Below are 22056 nucleotides of genomic sequence, written 5' to 3'. Positions count from 1 at the left end.
ATTGACATGTCCATTTACATCCACTCCACAATAGCCTATCAACTTGAAATGTTTTAGGGTCGTCAAAGACATTCGCATTATGAACCATGTTAAGTTTGGCATTGATTTCTTAAAAAAAGAGACACTTAATTCACTTTTTTGACAATGTAATGTTAATGCCTAAAATAATAATAAAAAATCTTAATCTCATGGACTTTACATTTTGTAATTTGACTCATCACAATAGTCCCTAAATAGTTTGAGAAAATAATGTTGATGCATTTAAAGATGGCCACACTATACCAGTAGATGCATATTAGCACATACGCTATGCAGAAATGTGCTAAAAATACTTAAAATATCTTCTTCTCATGAACCATAGGACCAAATGGCCTATGGTACGTCTTAACTTACTTTGAGAACAGCTAAGGTCTTGGTCAAAAGATGGCTGAGTTATTGACAAATTAAACAAATCTGATTTTATGTGTCCATTTAATGTACAGTGCTTGCTTTGTTATCGAACTGATCTTGTGTCCTTTCTGTCATCCTGTGAACCCCGTTCATTGCTGCTCACAGCTATATTTCCTAGTTCCTATTCCAAGGAGCATCTCAAATACAAGCTCAGTCAGTTCTTTGTAAAATGCATTTTAGATTATATCTAGGAGACAACAGCTGGTTCACTGTGAATTTCTGAGAGACCTGGTTTTATAACCATAACACTGCATCCAAGGATGTTGATCCATACCTTGCTGCCTCAGAGAGACTGTCCACACCTGGGCCTTGTCTGCAGAGATGACAGAGCAGAAGTAGGCGTGGTCAGAGACATTACCCAAGATCCTCACTGTACTCTCCACTGTGTACAGACCCTTGGAGTCTGGGGTTTTAATGGTGGAGTTCTGTAGTGTTTCTGGACCAGACGGTGGGTCTGTATTCCATGCCACCTGAGGTGCAGGATAGATGTTCTGAGATGAACAGGAGACCACCTCCCCAGTCATCTCTATTCTCACTGACTGGATGAGAGCTGCAAAAGAGAAAACATTGTTCTTGATAGTGTTGAATAAAGAATTAAGCTTTAGTTTTTTTTCAAAGATTGATAACATTAATTTACTAGCCCTCTAGAAGGAGTTTACATGTCCAATCATGGCATATCATTGTATATCAGTAATGGTCCTACTGATCTAGTGATGCTTGCATTTTTAGTATGACAACTATGGCTTTCATAGATATGACATAGTGGAGAATGGGGTAAGTTGAGACACCCGTTGTTTCTAGTAAACCATACACACAATTAATAATTTGACAAAAAAATTAGGGAGAGGTCATAATAAGGAGTCGGTGAAGTAAAAAAACATGGAAAAAGGGGTCAAATTAAAGGTCAACTGAGTGTATTGTGTTAGACGTTTCATGACGCTTGAATCTAAAACCAAAGTAGATCATTTGAATATTGTTCTATACATCAGTTGGGGTATCTATAAGCTTCAAAATTAGGTCTTAATCTTATCATGAAAGAGCATTCTTGTAGCAGTGTGGGGTAATGAAATCTAAATGTTTGCCTTGGGCTAAGTTGAGCCAATGATTGAGCCAATGGCAAATTGATCAAATTGAAGGGTTTTCTTCCCAGGCGTAATGCAAGGCATTATCACTGGGAAATGAGGTTACACCAGGGACTGGCCAATGTTAAAAGTGTTTTAAAAAATCTAAAGTGTTTGTTAGGTGTTAAGCCTGTGTTAAAGGCCCAGTGCAGTCAAAAAAACGTGATTTTTCTGTGTTTTGTGTGTTTGTTAGGTGTATATAGAACAAACATGGTGTGCCCAGTAGACTACTGCAGACAGGGCCCAGTCAAGTGTTACAGTGGAAAATAGACTGCTTTATTCCCCCCTGCAGTCACGACCATGTTTCCACAGTGACTGTGGCTTGGTCATGTGATAGGCCCGTAGGGGGTAGTGGGGTAAGTTAGGCCACTTTTTACATTCAGCGTCACTCCATTAAGGGAAATAAAGTATTATTTCTAACAAAGATATCTACATATATATATTTCAGGATTAAAGGGCACTAACAAACATGGTCCTCCAAAAATGTGATATGTTCAATAGTAGGCCTAAGCTTTTATGAAACACTACAGATTAACCATACTCCTTTTGGCTCTCCTACAAGAGGTTTATATTGTTACACAACAAATAAACTGACACAGTTAATATAGGGACAGTGAGACAGGGGTAGGCATGGCGAACAAAGCCTACCAGCTTTTTAACTCTTTACAAATGTCTGGACAGGATTTGAAATGTAGAATCTACTGATGAATAGAAAGTGGTTTGAGTGAACTGTCCATTGAAATGTTGCATGGAAGAGGAATAAACTGGGAGACAATAGTGAGATTTTTCACTGACCTTTCACCCCCAGGTTGACAAAGGTCTCCTGGTTCCGCTTTCTGGTGCTGGTGTAGCACTTGTATCTTCCCTTGTCCTGAACTTTTATCCTTTTCAGGAGGAGCGATGCATTGCCATGGGCGATCTGGGAGTTGAACAAGCATGTCCTTCCATTGAAGTGCTTATTCTGCAGTCCATACTGGTCCTTGTTGTAATAGTAGCTGTGAACAGGGATCTGCTGTTTGTACCAGTGGATGACCACGGCACCAGTGGGTGTAAAGCTACAGGGAAGCATGCAGTCTTCATGGAATAAACAAGTCACATAAGCCTCTGAAAATAAATGTTTGAAAATTAGAAAGTAGTGGTTTTGAAGAACACTTGCAGTATATTTCAGCATCCACGGATGAGGAGATCGTATCTAAACAGTAAGATGACCAGAATATCAGAATGTTTATTCAAGTAAAATACATGCAATTGACTGGCCTTTTCAGGATATTACTGCATATTTAGTGTTCTACCTTCTAAACTATCAATGACCAACAGCAAATACCCAAATATGTTTTCCACCCAAACAAATCATGTATCTTGTTTTATTTAACATGCAGTCTCTTTTCACAGCAGAGACTTGACAAAATGTATATGAATCTACGTACAAGTACAATCAGATGTGGAATAGAAGTCCACGACAGCATATTACCATCTATCGATCGTTTGTTTCTCTGGTGATGTTCAATAAATACATTCAGGAAGGTTAGATGAACAAGTAACTACATTTAGTTTCTTGCTATTACCTGAATCGCCATTCCCAAATAAATATCTCTTATCTTTGCTGCCGTTAGGACATTATATGGATCACCAAATGGATAAGTAAAATGTGGTCTAAAACAAGAGATGCACATACTGTAGAGCCCCAATAACAGCACCTCCTTAGAGCTCAGTTACAGTAGATCAGACAGTTCTCCCCTGAAATATATATATATATATGAGAGAGAAAGAGAGACAGAGGAGTCATACCTTTGGAGTCAGTCATAGACAATGTCCACAGAAAGATCAGGAGCACAGTGGCCGATCCATGTGTCAGTGCCATCGCAGAGGGTCTGTGTTCAGAACTTAGTCTGTTTCTGTTAGTATTGTGTGTGTGTGTGTGCGTGTGTGTGTGTGTGTGTGTGTGTGTGTGTGTGTGTAATGAGCTGTGTCGTGTGAATCCATGTCAAAGTGGCTGTAACATTGATGAAACAAGGACATATTAACCAAGCAAGTAAAACTTTAACCTGCCTGACCATGAGTAGTCATTAGGTTAGTCTGATTAATCAGACTTTAATACATCATTAATTGGTATATACAGCCTGAAACATTTGTGCATAAAATTGTGGAAATGTACATTGAAAGACAGAATATTGAATATAATTACATTTGAACTTACTCTGCTCATAGGGTTGTTTTTATGTTTCGGTTTGGCACTGAGGTAAAGTTAGTTTTATATTTTTACTTTTTTATTAGGATTTCAATTTAGAAAAGCGTAAATTGTTCTCCACCCTCTCCTCATTCAGAATATACTATTTTCATTGTCACTGCAGACTTGGTTACAGGAGGCTGCTGAGGGAAGCTCATAATAATGTCTGGAATGGAGTGGATGGAATGGTATCAACCACATGGAAACCATGTATTTGATGTGCTCGATACCATTCCGTTGATGCCGTTCCAGCCATTACTATAAGCCCGTCCTCCCCAATTTAGGTGCCACCGGCACTTTGTACAACTATTCAAGCAGTAGTTCCAACAACCTGCACACCACCCAGGCCAAGCTCCTGCTGTCTGCTTCATTACACATTATTCCATTAAGCCAGGCCACAGTAATTGAGTTCACAGACTAATCAACCATACAACTTGTGCCATAAAACTGTGCCTGAGAGTAAGTGTGTGTCTGGCCATTGTTTACCATGTAAAAAATATTGCTAGCATCTAACCCCTCTCCCAAAGTATAAACTCATCCATGTGAAATCACTCCACAAATATAGTATTCGTTTATACACTGAGTATACAAAACATTAAGAACACCTGTTCTTTCCATGACATTTGAATCCAGGTGAAAGCTATGATCCCTTATTGACTTCACTTGTTAAATCCACTAAAGTTTGTGTAGTTGAGGAGGAGGAGACAGGTTGAATAAGGATTTTTAAACTCTTTGAACGGGGTATGATAGTAGGTGCCAGGCTCACCGGTTTGTGTTAAGCACTGCCGCGCTGCTGGCTTTTTCACGTTCAACAGTTTCCCGTGTGTCCTTTGGGTGATGGACCATCCAGCCAACTTGACACAACTGTGGCAAGCATTGGGGTCAACATGGGCCAGCATCCCTGTAGAATGCTTTCGACACTTTGTAGAGTCCATCCCCCGACGAATTGAGGCTGTTCTGAGGGGAAAAGGAAGGTGTTCCTAGTGTTCGGTATACTCAGTGTATATAGTTCCACAGGGACTGCCACAGAAGTGTTGACACTGCAGGAATCATCCACAGCATGTGATCAGCCATCACGTTGGTTACACCTGTAATTGGAAATATCATGGTCATTTTACTTTTGATAATCATCCTCCATATCTTTGATTGTTCCTCCTACATGTTACCTGCAGTGGGTCGTCTGGCTGTGATGTTGACCTGGGTTTGCACCATGTGTCTCCTCTGGAAGCCTGTGAATGTACAGGTGTATGTTCCTGAGTGTTCCTCACTCTCTGGGTTGTGAAGAAGGAGGGATCCTTTACTCATCAGAACCTGGTCCTTCTCCAGTCCAGCACTGCCCTCCCAGAGGTTGGAGGTCCGTCTGGTACTGCTGTCGTAGCTGAGGATGACTGTGGGATCATTGGTTCTGGTGAAGGTCCAGGTGAGGGAGAAGTTCTGGAGGTTCTGTGGAGCAATGCAGGGTATGGACAGCTCTCGCCCTGCCTCTCCAATCAATTCCTCTGAAATAGAAATACATTCACCCAAAGTGTGACTGGCTGGTTTTGTCCAACTTTTTTGGCCTTAATATTGTTATGGTGACTTAGATAAATGGGTGAAAGATCTGAATACCTGTCTTCTTTATGGAGGTGGTCCACACCTGGGCCTTGTCTGCAGAGATGACAGAGCAGAAGTAGGCGTAGTCAAAGACATTACCCAGGATCCTAACTCTGCTCTCCAATATGTACAGACCCTTGGAGTCTGGGGTTTTGACGGTGGAGTTCTGTAGTGTTTCTGGGCCAGACAATGGGTCTGTGGACCATGCCACCTCAGGGGCAGGATAGATGTTCTCAGATGAACAGGAGACCACCTCCCCAGTCATCTCCATTCTCACTGACTGAATGAGAGCTGCAAAAAAGAAAGAAGTGTTCAATAAATTGTCACAATAGTTTAAGGCCCAGTGCAGACAAAAACAAGTGATTTTCCTGTGTTTTGTATACAATACATCACCAAAAGTATGTGGACACCCCTTCAAATTAGTGGATTCGGCTATTTCAGCCACACCCGTTGCTGACAGGTATTTAAAATTGAGCACACCGCCATACAATCTCCATAGACAAACATTGGCAGTAGATTGGTCCTGAAGTCACTGAAGAGCTCAGTGACTTTCAATGTAGCACCGTCATAGGATGCCATGTTCCAATATCCAGTAGAAAGTCTTCCTAGAAGAGTGGAAGTTGTTATACAGCAAAGGGGGACCAACTTAACATTAATGTCCATGATTTTGGAATGAGATGTTCGACGAGCAGATGTCCACATACTTTTGGTCATGTAGTGTATATTTACACACAATGAGGTTGGAATAATACTGTGAAATTGTCAAAATTATGATAATGACATTTTAGTTTAAGAGCTGTTTGAAAATACTGACATTTCAGCCTGTATTGGTGGGATTGAGTTTTGGCCTTCCTGGTGAATGTTTTGCATGTCATCAATCAAGTAGTCCAGATCCAATATATCATGGCGCGTTCACGTGCTGGTCAGAACTTGGAAACTCAGAAATGTCTGACTTACTAGCTGGTTGTAGTTAAACATGTTCAACGAATCAGCAAGTCAGAAATTACATTGTTTCCTAGTTCTGACTAGTTAACTTTCAAAATACAGAAATACAGATGCTACATGATGCATTTTGCATTGTATGATGCTGCGTTTTGCATCTTATGATGCAACATGCACCACACTGGCTATATTTCTGTACTTTGAAAATTAGGCATCTTGAAATTTGCTTGTTGACATGCAAACAAAATGGGACTATATCAATAATGGACTAATGAAAGATAGTTTTTGTGGTGGGATTTTCCTTTAATAGACCAAAAGAATGAGTTTCAAAACTCTCTGCCAATAACCGCTAGTTTTCTGTTTTCCCCTCCTCACTCAGACCACGCCCAGACAGTACTAGCAAAATTCTTCCTTGAGAAATTGCTATTTGCTAAGAAGCTGTTTTTGTTTCTTGTTGACCATTTTAATTTAAAATAATAACCGTAAGGCACTTAATTGTTACCCAGAAAAGATCTGATATCGATACAAAAACGGCTGCATTGGACCTATTAATTAGCCCGATGAAACAAAGCACTACTTAATTAACACTTAGTGAGCTCCAAAAGTATTAGGACAGCGACACATTTGTTGTTGTTTTGGCTCTGTACTTCAGCATTTTGGATTTTAAATGATACAATGACAAGGTTAAAGTGCAGACTGTAGGCTTTAATTTGAGCCCATTTTAGTGTACTCATAGTCCCCATTTTAGTGTACTCATAGTCCCCATTTTAGTGTACTCATAGTCCCCATTTTAGTGTACTCATAGTCCCCATTTTAGTGTACTCATAGTCCCCATTTTAGTGTACTCATAGTCCCCATTTTAGTGTACTCAGTCCCCATTTTAGTGTACTTAACGTATTAAAGTAGTCAAAAGTGAAGTATTTGGTTCCATATTCATAGCACGCAATGACGACATAAAGCTTCTGACTCCACACATTTGTTAGGTGCATTTTCTGTTTGTTTGATTGTTTCAGATTATTTTCTAATTTTCTAATATCTGCTTCACTGATTTCTGCTCATGTAAAAGCCTGGGTTTTCTGTAACTTAACACTTGAAGCTTATTACCTAAAATTAATAAATTGAAAGTGTGGGTTCACAACTCCAATCCAGATGTGTTGGTCATTACTGAGACGTGGTTAAGGAAGAGTGTTTTGAATACTGATGTCAACCTTTCTGTTTATAACCTTTTTCAGCAAGACAGATCTTCTAAAGGTGAGGGAGTGGCAATCTTTACCAAGGATCACCTTCAGTGCTCGGTTGTCTCCACCAAGTCTGTCCCCAAACTATTTGATTTCCTTGTTTTAAGTATTAAACTTTCAAATAGCTCTTTGTTGATTGTTGCTGGGTGTTATTGTCCTCCATCAGCACCGGCCTGTACCCTACCTGCCCTAAGCTCTCTCCTGGCCCCTTACACTAAGTCTGAATTTGTCCTGCTAGGTGACCTAAACTTGGACATGCTTAGACCACCTGACCAAATCCTAAAGCAATGGGACTCCATAAATCTTTCTCAGATTATTACCAATCCCACAAGGTATGACTCTAAACACCCAGAAAAGGCTACTCTTCTTGGCGTTATCCTCACAAATAATCCTGATAGGTACCAGTCTGGTGTTTTCTGTAATGACCTTGGTGATCACTGTTTTACAGCCTGTGTTCGTAATGGCTGCTCAGTGAAACGACCTGTCCTGATTTGTCATAGACGCTTGCTAAAAAACTTTAATGAGCAAGCCTTCCTTCGTCAACTGGCAACTGTAAAATGGTTTAGAATCAGCTTGATCCCCTCTGTCGAAGACGCTTGGACCTTTTCATTTTATATTTTTTGTGGTATTGTTAACAAACACGCCCCCATAAAGAAAATGAGAATTAAAAACAGGTTCAGCCCCTGGTTCGACCGTGATCTTGCAGAGTTACTCCACCTTAAGAATTGCATTTGGCGAAAGGCGCGGCACACGCAAATTCAGGCTCTTGTTCAGGCAAATGAAAAAAAAGTGCACTAAGGCTATACGGAAGGCCAAAGTTAGTTACTTTAAGGAGCAGTCCTCTCTCTGTGGGTCTAACATCAAGAAGTTCTTGAAAACGGTTAAAGACCTGGAGAATAAACCTTCCTCCTCATAGCTGCCCATGTCCCTTGAAGTTGATGATGGGGTTGTTACTGACAACAAGCACCTGGCTGAGCTCTTTAATCACCACTTCAGTAAGTCAGGAATCCTATATGACTCAGCCATGCCTCCTTTCCCTTCCACATTTCCTCATCTCCCACCCCTTCTAATGCAACTATCCCCGATGCCTCTCCCTCTTTTCCCCGTGCCCCACTACAAAGTTTATCCCTGCAGGCAGTCACTGAGTCCAAGGTGTTAAAGGAGCTCCTGAAACGTGACCCCCAAAAAACAAACATCTGGGTCAGATGGTTTAGACACTTTCTTCTTTAAGGTTGCTGCCCCTATCATCCCCAAGCCTATCTCTAACCTTTTTAACCTGTCTCTCCTCTCTGGGGAGGTTCCCATTGCTTGGAAGGCAGCCTCGGTTTGTCCTTTATTTAAAGGGGAGATCAAGCTGATCCAAACTGTTATAGGCATATTTCTATTTTGCCTTGTTTATCAAAAGTGTTGGAAAAACTTGTCAATAATCAACTGACTGGCTTTCTTGGTGTCTATAGAATTCTCTCTGGTATGCAATCTGGTTTCCACTCAGGTTATGGATATGTCACTGCAACCTTAAAGGTCCTCAATGATGTCACCATTGCCCTTGATTCTAAGCAATGTTGTGCTGCTATTTTGATAGACTTTGATTCGGTTGACGATTTCATTCTTGTGGGCCGGCTAAAGAGTATTGGGGTCTTTAGCCTGGTTTGCTAACTACCTCTCTCAAAGAGTGCAGTGTATAAAAAAAAAATCTGCTGTCTCAACCACTGCCTGCCACCAAGGGAGTACCCCAAGACTCAATCCTAGGCCCCATGCTCTTCTCAATTTACATCAACAACATAGCTCAGGCAGTAGGAAGCTCTCTCATCCATCTATATGCAGATGATACGGTCTTATACTCAGCTGGCCACTCCCTGGATTTTGTGTTATATGCTCTACAATAAAAAGGTTCTTAGTGTCCAACAAGCTTTCTCTACTCTTAACCTCTCCAAACAGATGTGATTACTACCTCTGAGGGTTTAGAGCTTCTAAACACTTGTGGATGCTTCCATGATTACAGATAATCCTGAATGAATCGTGAATAATGATGAGTGAGAAAGTTACACACACAAAGATCATACTCGCAAGAAATTCTAACCTCTCACCTTTACAATAGCGGTGGAGGTTAGCATTTTTCTTTTGGGGGGGGGGGGGGGGCTGTATGATACTTGTGCATCTAACTTTCTAACTCATCACTATTCACAATGAATGCAGGATTATCCATAGTCATGGTAGCATCCACATTAATATAGACGTTTTAAAAAACATTCTATTCTTATTTACAATAAAAGTGACTCCAAAATGACACAATACATTATTTACCATTCATTTCTATTGGGCACAACCAAAACAAACTGAAAATTCATCCAACCAATTTGTAGAGTCACAAGCTTGATTTAGTCATTGTGTGCTATGAATATAGGACCAAATACTTAACTTTTGACTACTTTAAAACACAAATAAGTGACTTTGTCCCCAAACTTTTGGTCCCCTAAAATGTGAGGACTATGTACAAAAAGTGCTATAATTTCTAAACGGTTCACCCGATATGGATGAAAATACCCTAAAATTAAAGCTGACAGTCTGCACTTTAACTTCATAGTCACTGTGTCATTTCAAATCCAAAGTGCTGGAGTACAGAGCCAAAACAACAACAAATGTGTCACTGTCCCCATACTTTCACACAGCAACATCAGGAACTAACCTTCCACCTTAACATCCACAAAGGTTTCCTTGTTACCCATCACGGTGCTGGTGTAACACTTATATAGGCCCTCATCTGAAACATCTACCCTCTCTAGTAGGAGCGATGCATTTCCATGAACAAGCTGGTCTTTGAACAAAGAGGTCCTTCCACTGAAATGTCCATTCTGCAGTTGTAACTGGTCACTTCGATAGTAGTAGCTATGGACGAGCATCTGTTGTTTATACCAGTGAACCAACTCTTCTTCATTTGGTTTGAAGCTGCATGTCAGCACACAGTCCTCAGAGTAGAGACATTTCACCAGAGAGACTGAGAGGGAAGACATGAAAAATAAAAATGCCTCGGTATTCTTTAATAGCCATTTGGATTCCAGAGGTTAATGTTATTTCATTGCAATCAAACATTTCTGATAATAAATATATCTAGTATTCTTACCCGAAGTTACATTTTCAGCCAGTTGCAGGGTAAACAACAAGATGAGTAGACATGTAAATGACCCTCTTATTCCCTCGTTTCCTTTGCAAGTATTCATCCACTCACACATCTAAGAGTAGAGGGGAAAATATTAGTGTACAACATTTTCAAAATCTGAAAATATATTATCCTCTTCTCATGCTATGCTTGCAACATCATCAGATAGTGATGTAGTTGAAGATACGGTGCCTTCAGAATGTATTCACACCCCTTTACTTTTCCTACATTTTCTTGTGTTACAAAGTCTGATTAAAATGGATTTAATTGTAATTTCTTTGTCAACGATCGACACAATATACTCTATAATGTCGGAGTGGAAGAAAAATTCGAACATTTGTAAAATATTCATTAAAAAAATCAATACTAATATGTATTGATTAGATAAGTATTAAACCTTCTGAGTCAATTCATGTTAGAATCACCATTGGCAGTGATTACAGCTGTCATTCTTTCTGGGTAAGTCTCTAAATGCTTTCCACACCTGGATTGTGCAACATTTGCCCATTATTTATTTTTTTATTCTTCAAGCTCTGCCAAATAGGTTGTTGATCATTGCTAGACAACCATTTTCAGGTCTTGCCATTGATTTTCAAGCAGATTCAAATCAAAACTGTAACTCGGCCACATTCACCGTCTTCTTGGTAAGCAACTCCAGTGTAGATTTCGAACTGTTTTAAAGTCACCATTGGCCGCATGGTGAAATCCCTGTGCAGTTTCCTTCCTCTCCGGCATCGGAGTTAGGAAGAATACCTGTAGTGACTGGGTGTATTGATACGCCATCCAAAGTGGATGCTGATTGGACGAGCAGCGTTCCAAGCCGTGTTGTATTCGTCGTCACAGACACACCTATGCCTTCTAACAGTTCCATCTGAAAATTATCACTGTGCCTCCATAAGAATATCATGTTCATGTTACTGTTCGAATCATCTCTTGTATTTATCTTAACTTGCACATTATTTCCCCTTGCTTCCAGCCTAGCATTTAGTTTGGTACAGCAGGGGTTAATATAAGCCTAGCATTTAGTTTGGTACAGCAGGGTTTAATATTATCCTAGCATTTAGTTTGGTACAGCAGGGGTTAATATAAGCCTAGCATTTAGTTTGGTACAGCAGGGGTTAATATAAGCCTAGCATTTAGTTTGGTACAGCAGGGGTTAATATAAGCCTAGCATTTAGTTTGGTACAGCAGGGGTTAATATAAGCCTAGCATTTAGTTTGGTACAGCAGGGGTTAATATAAGCCTAGCATTTAGTTTGGTACAGCAGGGGTTAATATAAGCCTAGCATTTAGTTTGGTACAGCGGGGGTTAATATAAGCCTCACTGTCTGCCTGCCCGACCTCGGAAACAATGTTTCACTTTTGAATTTTGATCTCTGTAATATCATAAGTAGAGTGAGCAGTGTCAAGACAAGACAACTTCTTCTGAGCCAGTTGAAATCACACATCAACCTGTAGAGTCTGGTGGGAGGAGATATAGGAGGACGAGCTCGTTGTATTGGCTGGAATGGAATCAATGGAATGGAGTCAAACATGTGGTTGCTATATGTTTGATGTGTTTGATTCTGTTCCATTAATTCCATTCCAGCCAATACAACGAGCCCATCCTCATATAGCTCCTCCCACCAGCCTCCTCTGGCATCAACATCATTATCATGGGCACATGCAAGTAAATGCCAATAGAAAAAAGATCAAACAAAATGCAGCTAGTGTACTGTCATTCCAGGTTCAATGTTTGACATGACTGAGTTAGCTGAAGTTGACTAGCTAGCTAGCAAGTGAGAATAACGTTATCCAGCCTGCATAGCAACCATTTTGTTTAGAACAGAAGACAAGTCATTTTGCATAACAACTATGCAAAAATAATTATTGACTGGGTCATGTCTGTAGCAACATGACCAAAATAACTAACTAGATTTTGTCTGGACTATATATTCTGGTGGAATAATTCAATTGTATGAATGTTTTATATGTTGGGAACAGTTTTATAAAAGTAATAAGGCAGTGCTGTATCATGAATACAGTCACAGGTAAATGGGTCGACTGGGAACTAGAGGTTGACACTGGAACAGCACTCCCACAGGATTCTGGCAGGAATGGGAGTGAAGTTCTAGGCTGCGGTCCAAACACTTAAAAGACACACCCTATCCCATCAGCCCTCAAAATTAAGTGGACACTTCTGATGACGTATCACTTGTGTCAAATATACACTTACAGGCCGATGGGGAGGGAGGAATGAATGATTTTTAAATGGACCACACTTGTCTGGAAATTCGTCACTCGTTCATCCTGCGATGATTGTGTTTTCAGCCACCGGTAACTTGTGAGTGCGTTATATGTTCTACAGTCATTATGATTGCATTTCGACTTATATTAAATATATCATTATTAATATACGCCTACTGTATGATAGCTAGCAAATTAGTTAGCTAACTAACGTTAGCCTGCCTAGCTGGAACTTCTGAAGAAGGAAAATGTTTTATTTCTACACTTTCCAAAAGATAACCAAACAAAAACATATTGACTTTTTACAAGACAGGTTTTTGCTGTCATGTGCATTAGTAGCACAATTTGTAACTTATTTGCATTTGGTTTTACTTACACTTGTATGTTGACTTCTCCATTTGTAGTTTTCGCAGACTTTTCTTAGAAGATGTACAGTCGTCGCAAATTGAATTTATAAGTAAGTGGACGAGGGTGTGTTTTTTAAGTGTTTGGACGGCAGCCCTAGAGTAAACTTTGAGACAGGATGGGACAGGCTCAACAATCCGCAGGAACGGTCCGTACAGGAACAGTTCAAAACGTCGTTTTTTGGGTGGAAATGTGTCATGTGTCGGGCATTTCATTAACAAACAAAAAACAAATGTAAGCTAAGCCTAATATAGTTTACTTAATAAAAATCTATGCAAAATGAAATGGTCATTTCCCCCTCTGTCACTCTCCACTCTCACGCCTCTCTCCAGTTGTAGCCAGTCACTTGGCTACCTGATACCAACCCACGTCTGTAGACTAAATGATGACCCCTTCAATAGAGGAATTGCAACGTCTTGTAGAAGCCAAGGACCGACCCATCATTAACATTAACATTAGAGCCAAGGAAAAAAATTGAATTTGATGGAGTTGTCTTTGACAACGGCAATGCTAAGGTTAAATCAAACAGGCCACAAACGGAGAGTGGGACAAGCGGCCTGAAGCGACATAGCTGCCCTACTCCCAGTCCCAACAACATTACCATCAAGGCCAATTGTTTGCATATTTAACGAAACCCGTGCCATCTGAGGTGAAGAGTGAAATAAAAATAGACGGATTTATGCAGTACTGCTACTCCCATGTCAATCTCTTCTGCGAACAACGCCATTTAGGGCACTAGGGGGCAGCTAGCCACCAGGCAGCTAGCCCCCTGTAATTCACATTAAGACCACAAGATGTCACAATTATTTATTTTCCCAACACTTTTATCTGGTTGCCACTGCTCTTGCTCAACAAAACATTTCCTCTATGTCATAATTTTTTTGAGAAAGTAACTTAATTGCGGCTGTAAATGTTTCCACTGCTGACTGATTGCTTTACAGTTAGTTACTTTATAGCCTTTTAGCTATTTAACACAGCATGTGATGTCATATAGCTAGATGGCTAGCTACGTTTTTAAGAGAGAACTTTTCAGTTGGCATCTCTCCCCCTGTTTTCAGTCACAGGTGGGGACTGGATTAGGTGTGAGCAGTGCAGGAGGTGGCCTCATGAGTTGTGCTCCACAACTGGACACACCCCTTTCCTAAAAGCAACATTTCATGAAATAATTTTTAAAAAGTGTAGACTTTATTTTATTTTCCTTGTAGGACAGACAAACAGCAAGGTTTATACAAATCTCTGCTGTTGAAAACCAAATGTTAGTCTAAAAGAAATGGGAAATAATGTCTAGATGCTTTTTACACTGTAGACCTAGTACATAAATTGCCTGGCTGAGCTGATGAGACAGTGGATTGCACAGTCAGATGGAACAGAGTAAATAAGCATTTCAACGTCATAGATTTAACTGGTGGTAACATGTGGAATAGACACAGGTGGGAATGCGGTTTTAACCCGTTGTATAATGCTTATTGCACACAGAGTGAGTACATGCAACTTATTATGTGACTTGTTAAGCACATTTCTATTCCTGTACTTGTTTAGGCTTGCCATAACAAAGGGGTTGAATACTTATTGACTCGAGACATTTCACTTTTTCATTTAAATTGATTAGTAAACATATCTAAAAACATAATTCCACTTTGACATTATGGGGTATTGTGTGTAGGCCAGTAACACAAACATCTGAATTTTATCCATTTTAAATTCAGGCTTTAACACAACAAAATGTGGAAAAAGTCAAGGGGTGTGAATACTTTCTGAATGCACTGTATGGGTGTGGTTTTGTAGAGACCGTTGAATGAGAGAGAACACTTTCTATTTCTATAAAAACCTTTACTGTTACAGTATAAATGCAAATGTCAGCAAATCCATGCCATTGGAAGAAGTACGTGTTCATGCTTGTGTATCCTTTCACAACAAAAATTAAGTGCAGGTCAACTCTCAAAGGTGCAGCATAACCAGTATTATCCAAAATATAGTTAAATTTCACACAAAACTTACCATAGCAGCATCAAAAAATGAAAGATCAAATTGAGGACGAAAATGTCACGCTCCATTACATACAGCACAGCAGTGTCTATTTCTGTTACAGTACTGTCATTAGATACCTTAGGCAGTGTCTATTTCTGTTACAGTACTGTAATTCGATACCTTAGAATGGTATAAGGCAGTTCAGAGTTGACAACTACAACTGCTACAATGTACACTGTATTCACAACTTTAATGTAAATTATGAAGACTGTACAGTTATTCAATTGTCTAGAACACAGATGTGCTCCATTGTGGAACAGCACTCTCCAATTAAATCCCTGGAATACATCTCTGTGGTAGAATTTTCTCCCTTAAGCAAAAAATGTGATTTGTGAGTCAAGCTACAAAGGAATGCTTGATTGATGACTTCAGGTATGTGATTAGGAACAGTATGACTCATCTAGAAAGGCTTGTCAGGGTCTTTGCTATCCTGGACCCTTGGGAGGTCCCTACCCCATTGAAGTTGACATTTAAAATGGTTAAGGTTAGGGTTAGGTAATGGTTATGGTTAAGGTAAGGGTTAGGTAATGGTAATGGTTATGGTTAAGGTAAGGGTTAGGGTTAGGTAATGGTTATGGTTATGGTTAAAGTAAGGGTTAGGGTTAGGTAATGGTTATGGTTATGGTTAAGGTAAGGGTTAGGTAATGGTTATGGTTAAGGTAAGGGTTAGGGTTAGGTAATGGTTAAGGTAAGGGTTAGGTAATGGTAATGGTTATGGTTAAGGTAAGGGTTAGGGTTAGGTAATGGTTATGGTTAAGGTAAGGGTTAGGGTTAGGTAATGGTTATGGTTATGGTTAAGGTAAGGGTTAGGGTTAGGTAATGGTTATGGTTATGGTTAAGGTAAGGGTTAGGGTTAGGTAATGGTTATGGTTAAGGTAAGGGTTAGGGTTAGGTAATGGTTATGGTTAAGGTAAGGGTTAGGTAATGGTTATGGTTATAGTTAAGGTAAGGGTTAGGTAATGGTTATGGTTAAGGTAAGGGTTAGGTAATGGTTATGGTTATGGTTAAGGTAAGGGTTAGGTAATGGTTATGGTTAAGGTAAGGGTTAGGGTTAGGTAATGGTTATGGTTATGGTTAAGGTAAGGGTTAGGTAATGGTTATGGTTATGGTTAAGGTAAGGGTTAGGTAATGGTCATGGTTATGGTTAAGGTAAGGGTTACGGTTAGGTAATGGTTATGGTTATGGTTAAGGTAAGGGTTAGGTAATGGTAATGGTTATGGTTAAGGTAAGGGTTAGGTAATGGTAATGGTAATGGTTATGGTTAAGGTAAGGGTTAGGGTTAGGTAATGGTAATGGTTATGGTTAAGGTAAGGGTTAGGGTTAGGTAATGGTTATGGTTAGGTTTAAGCTAAGGGTAAGGGTAGGGGGTTAAGGTTAGGGTTTAGGGTAAGGACATCCCAACTCCCAAGGATCCCGGATAGCACTAACCTGCTTGTCAGTCAGAGCTAATTATAGCTATTGTTGTGGTCTTCTGTCAGCTGGCAGTTATCCATTGGTGAATCATCTGTCTTAACTGTGAGGGAGAGATGGAGAGGCCAATCAGTGAGGCAGGGCAGTAGATATTAGCCAATAAAGTAATAACTCTAAAGACTGCATTATTTATAACCTGTGTACTTCAACCATACTTGAATAAATAATAATTTTAGTAGCTAAATTCATTCAAGAGTGATAGAAGAGTGGGAGTTTTATGAATGCTGTAAAGGCTAACGGTATCTTGGCTGAAGGTTACACAAGCCATTTTTGTTTTGCCCTTGCAGAATGGTAAAAATCTGATAAATGGATTTGATTATAATAGGACAAAAGCACAAAGGCCATATAATGAGGAGTCCTGACAATTGATAAAGAATACTTTCTAGTTTCCGTTGGCTGCATCTCTGTGTCCTCCATAGTGGTCACACCAGCCTGCCGTTGGTTGGCTAAGGAGTAAAAATACATGATATGAGGCATCACTTCATTCATTGTCAACAAGTATGAGCACAGAATGCATGGTGCTCTGAAGTGATTAATCTACTCTCAGGTATTCTTCACACTTGTCTTTTCTTACCAGCACTGACTTTCCTGATAGCTACTTTATTGAGGAAAATGTTACTTTCCATGACTGTGATAGATATGTGGTTGTCTCACCTAGCTACCTTAAAATGAAGGCACTAACTGTGTCGCTGTGGATATATATTTAAGAAAATGTTTGTCATTCTATTATTTATTTAAGGCGAGGCACTACACCCTATCTAACTTGTATTTTTCCTTAATCATATCACAATTAACTTTTACCAGTTGAATATACACACCAATATTATAATTTTTGTAATATAACTTTTCTGAAATATAGTATAAAAATATGCAAATGCAGTGATATCTCATTACATGAGATATCATCAGCAACGACCGGAAGGCCCTACAGAGGGACGGCCCAGCGCATCACTGGAGGTAAGCTCCCAGCCATCCAGGACGTACATGCCAGGCGGTGTCTGAGAAAGGCCCCAAATATTGCCAAAGACTCCAGCCATCCAAGACATGGACTGTTCTCCATACTTGGTACCGGTGCATCAAGGCTCAGACAAACAGACTCGTAAACAGCTTCTGCCTCCTGGCCATAAGACTGTTAAATGGCTAACAACTACTGCTCTCTCTCTCCCACAGACTATCCAAACTGACTCTATGCCCATCCACAGGGCTCTACCCACTGAGACACAACATACGCTGATGCTAAAATTATTATTGATTACCATTAGTATTTATCTATTTATCCTGCTACTGTCTACTATTACTCCTGTTAACATGTATATATTACCATTAGTATCTATTTATCCTGCTACTGTCTACTATTACTCCTGTTTACATGTATATATTACCATTAGTATCTATTTATCCTGCTACTGGTCACTATTACTCCTGTTTACATGTATATATTACCATTAGTACTGTATCTATCTATTTATCCTGCTACTGTCTACTATTACTCCTGTTTACATGTATATATTACCATTAGTATCTATTTATCCTGCTACTGGTCACTATTACTCCTGTTTACATGTATATATTACCATCAGTACTGTATCTATCTATTTATCCTGCTACTGGTCACTATTACTCCTGTTTACATGTATATATTACCATTAGTACTGTATCTATCTATTTATCCTGCTACTGGTCACTATTACTCCTGTTTACATGCATATATTACCACTAGTATACAGCATTACCATAATTATTTATATATTCCTGCAAGCAGTCACTTTCCATCCCTGTTTACATGTATATCCCACTAGCAGTAACTTTCTATGTATAAACCCACCTCCACCACTCCAGTAGCCCTGCACATTAAATAAGGAACTGGCACTGACCTGAATATGCAGCCTTTGCATTCTCGTGTTTCTTTAACTCACATCATAGTTCTTGTGTGGTCTTTATACATACTTTTATTTTTTATTCTATTTTCTATTATTATCAAGGTAAGAATTTCACTGTACTGTTTTACACCTGTTGTATTCTCTGCACATGGCAATACACGTTTAAACTTGAAAAATGCACATATTTGTACATACCACAAATCTCTTTTCTGGACACTGGATAAAGTCAGCCTTAATATTTGGGTTTCATTTTGTTAAGACACTCCAGGACCGGACTTATGTAGGGCAGATTGTGGATATATACTTTTTCATATTTCTATCTGTAAAATACTAAAGATATGTACGTAAACTGCATTTTTGAGCATACAGTGCCTTGCGAAAGTATTCGGCCCCCTTGAACTTTGCAACCTTTTGCCACATTTCAGGCTTCAAACATAAAGATATAAAACTGTATTTTTTTGTGAAGAATCAACAACAAGTGGGACACAATCATGAAGTGGAACGACATTTATTGGATATTTCAAACTTTTTTAACAAATCAAAAACTGAAAAATTGGGCGTGCAAAATTATTCAGCCCCCTTAAGTTAATACTTTGTAGCGCCACCTTTTGCTGCGATTACAGCTGTAAGTCGCTTGGGGTATGTCTCTATCAGTTTTGCACATCGAGAGACTGACATTTTTTCCCATTCCTCCTTGCAAAACAGCTCGAGCTCAGTGAGGTTGGATGGAGAGCATTTGTGAACAGCAGTTTTCAGTTCTTTCCACAGATTCTCGATTGGATTCAGGTCTGGACTTTGACTTGGCCATTCTAACACCTGGATATGTTTATTTTTGAACCATTCCATTGTAGATTTTGCTTTATGTTTTGGATCATTGTCTTGTTGGAAGACAAATCTCCGTCCCAGTCTCAGGTCTTTTGCAGACTCCATCAGGTTTTCTTCCAGAATGGTCCTGTATTTGGCTCCATCCATCTTCCCATCAATTTTAACCATCTTCCCTGTCCCTGCTGAAGAAAAGCAGGCCCAAACCATGATGCTGCCACCACCATATTTGACAGTGGGTATGGTGTGTTCAGGGTGATGAGCTGTGTTGCTTTTACGCCAAACATAACGTTTTGCATTGTTGCCAAAAAGTTCAATTTTGGTTTCATCTGACCAGAGCACCTTCTTCCACATGTTTGGTGTGTCTCCCAGGTGGCTGGTGGCAAACTTTAAACAACACTTTTTATGGATATCTTTAAGAAATGGCTTTCTTCTTGCCACTCTTCCATAAAGGCCAGATTTGTGCAATATACGACTGATTGTTGTCCTATGGACAGAGTCTCCCACCTCAGCTGTAGATCTCTGCAGTTCATCCAGAGTGATCATGGGCCTCTTGGCTGCATCTCTGATCAGTCTTCTCCTTGTATGAGCTGAAAGTTTAGAGGGACGGCCAGGTCTTGGTAGATTTGCAGTGGTCTGATACTCCTTCCATTTCAATATTATCGCTTGCACAGTGCTCCTTGGGATGTTTAAAGCTTGGGAAATCTTTTTGTATCCAAATCCGGCTTTAAACTTCTTCACAACAGTATCTCGGACCTGCCTGGTGTGTTCCTTGTTCTTCATGATGCTCTCTGCGCTTTTAACGGACCTCTGAGACTATCACAGTGCAGGTGCATTTATACAGAGACTTGATTACACACAGGTGGATTGTATTTATCATCATTAGTCATTTAGGTCAACATTGGATCATTCAGAGATCCTCACTGAACTTCTGGAGAGAGTTTGCTGCACTGAAAGTAAAGGGGGTGAATAATTTTGCACGCCCAATTTTTCAGTTTTTGATTTGTTAAAAAAGTTTGAAATATCCAATAAATGTCGTTTCACTTCATGATTGTGTCCCACTTGTTGTTGATTCTTCACAAAAAAATACAGTTTTATATCTTTATGTTTGAAGCCTGAAATGTGGCAAAAGGTCGCAAAGTTCAAGGGGGCCGAATACTTTCGCAAGGCACTGTATTTCCAAAGAAAATATGATCTAGAATAAAAGTTAGAATACATCAACAATTTCTCCGATACAAGTCTGGGGAATATATCTAAGGATAACCACACAACATTTTAAGTCTGAGAAAAATTTGTTGGCATGTGGGAAGAGTCTGACTTTCGGAGTTAAAGTTAAAGACAAGTACACTGAATTTAGCCTAAACATCGCCAAATGCCTATTTAGACCCAATCACAATCTCTTCAAAGTAAGTCACTACATATAGTCCAGTTTGTAACATTCTCTATGAAATGGGCTTTTAGATGGTGTATGAAATGAGGGATGTACAGTGCCTCTGGAAAGTATTCAGAACTCTTGACGTTTTCCACATTTTGTTACGTTACAGCCTTATTCTAAAATGTATTCAATAAAACAAATCCTCAGAAATCTACACACAATACCCCATAATGACAAAGCGAAAACAGGTTTTAAAAAAACGGAAATATCTTATTTACATAATTATTCAGACCCTTTGGTATGAGACTCGAAATTGAGCTCAGGTGCATCCTGTTTCCAGTGATCATCCTTGAGATGTTTTTACAACTTGATTGGAGTCCACCTGTGGTAAATTCAATAGATTGGACATGATTTGGAAAGGCACACAGTGCATGTCAGAGCAAAAACCAAGCCATGAGGAATTGTCCGTAGAGCTCAGAGACAGGATTGTGTCGAGGCACAGATCTGGAGAAGCGTACCAAAAATTGGCCGCAGGATTGAAGGTCCCCAAGAACAAACACAGTGGCCTCCATCATTCTTAGATGGAAGAAGGTTAGAACCACAAAGACTCTTCCTAGAGCTGGCTGCCGGGCCAAACTGAGCAATCAGGGGAGAAGGGCCTTGGTCAGGGAGGTGACCAAGAACCCGATGGTCACTCTGACAAAGCTCCAGAGTTCCGCTGTGGAGATGGGAGAACCTTCCAGAAGGACAACCATCTCTGAAGTCCTCCGCCAATCAGGCCAGACGGAAGCAACTCCTCAGTAAAAGGCACATGACAGCCCACTTGGAGTTTGCCAAAAGGCACCTAAAGGACTCTCAGACCATGAGAAACAAGATTGTCTGGTCTGATGAAAACAAGATTAAACTCTTTGGCCTGAATTCCAAGCGTCAGGCCTGCAGGAAACTTGGCACCATCCATACGGTGAAGCATTTAGGTAGCAGCATTATGCTGTGGGGGTGTTTTTCAGGAACTGGGTCAGGGACTAGTCAGGATCGAGGGAATGATGAACGGAGCAAAGTACAGAGAGATCATTGATGAAAATCTGCTCCAGAGCAGACCTTAGACTGGGGTGAAGGGTCACCT

General features: G+C 39.9%; 1 protein-coding gene across 4 annotated transcripts in view; it reads right to left on the bottom strand.

Annotated features, from left to right (window-relative positions):
* Window positions 1-3475: 3475 nt before the first annotated feature.
* Window positions 3476-22056, bottom strand: part of LOC110510056 (V-set domain-containing T-cell activation inhibitor 1) — a 24928-nt gene continuing 6347 nt past the window's right edge. Inside the window, exons 1-6 of one of the 4 annotated variants that reach the window (XM_036967600.1) lie at window positions 15357-15958; window positions 10693-10801; window positions 10258-10566; window positions 5407-5682; window positions 4965-5297; window positions 3476-4886 (exon numbers count right to left, since the gene is read on the bottom strand). In XM_036967600.1, coding sequence (XP_036823495.1) covers window positions 4795-4886; window positions 4965-5297; window positions 5407-5682; window positions 10258-10566; window positions 10693-10801; window positions 15357-15359 — 1122 coding nt within the window. In that variant the 5' untranslated portion in view covers window positions 15360-15958 and the 3' untranslated portion in view covers window positions 3476-4794. Of the gene's footprint in view, window positions 4887-4964; window positions 5298-5406; window positions 5683-10257; window positions 10567-10692; window positions 10802-15356; window positions 15959-16814; window positions 17303-22056 lie in introns of those variants that run through there. The other 3 variants (XM_036967601.1, XM_036967599.1, XM_036967598.1) reach the window with 3 other exon arrangements.

The sequence above is a fragment of the Oncorhynchus mykiss genome, chromosome Y (genome assembly GCF_013265735.2).
Source record: "Oncorhynchus mykiss isolate Arlee chromosome Y, USDA_OmykA_1.1, whole genome shotgun sequence".
Taxonomy (NCBI): domain Eukaryota; kingdom Metazoa; phylum Chordata; class Actinopteri; order Salmoniformes; family Salmonidae; genus Oncorhynchus; species Oncorhynchus mykiss.
The sequence above is the reverse complement of the archived record's forward strand: the minus strand, read 5'-3'. Positions and strand labels throughout refer to the sequence as shown.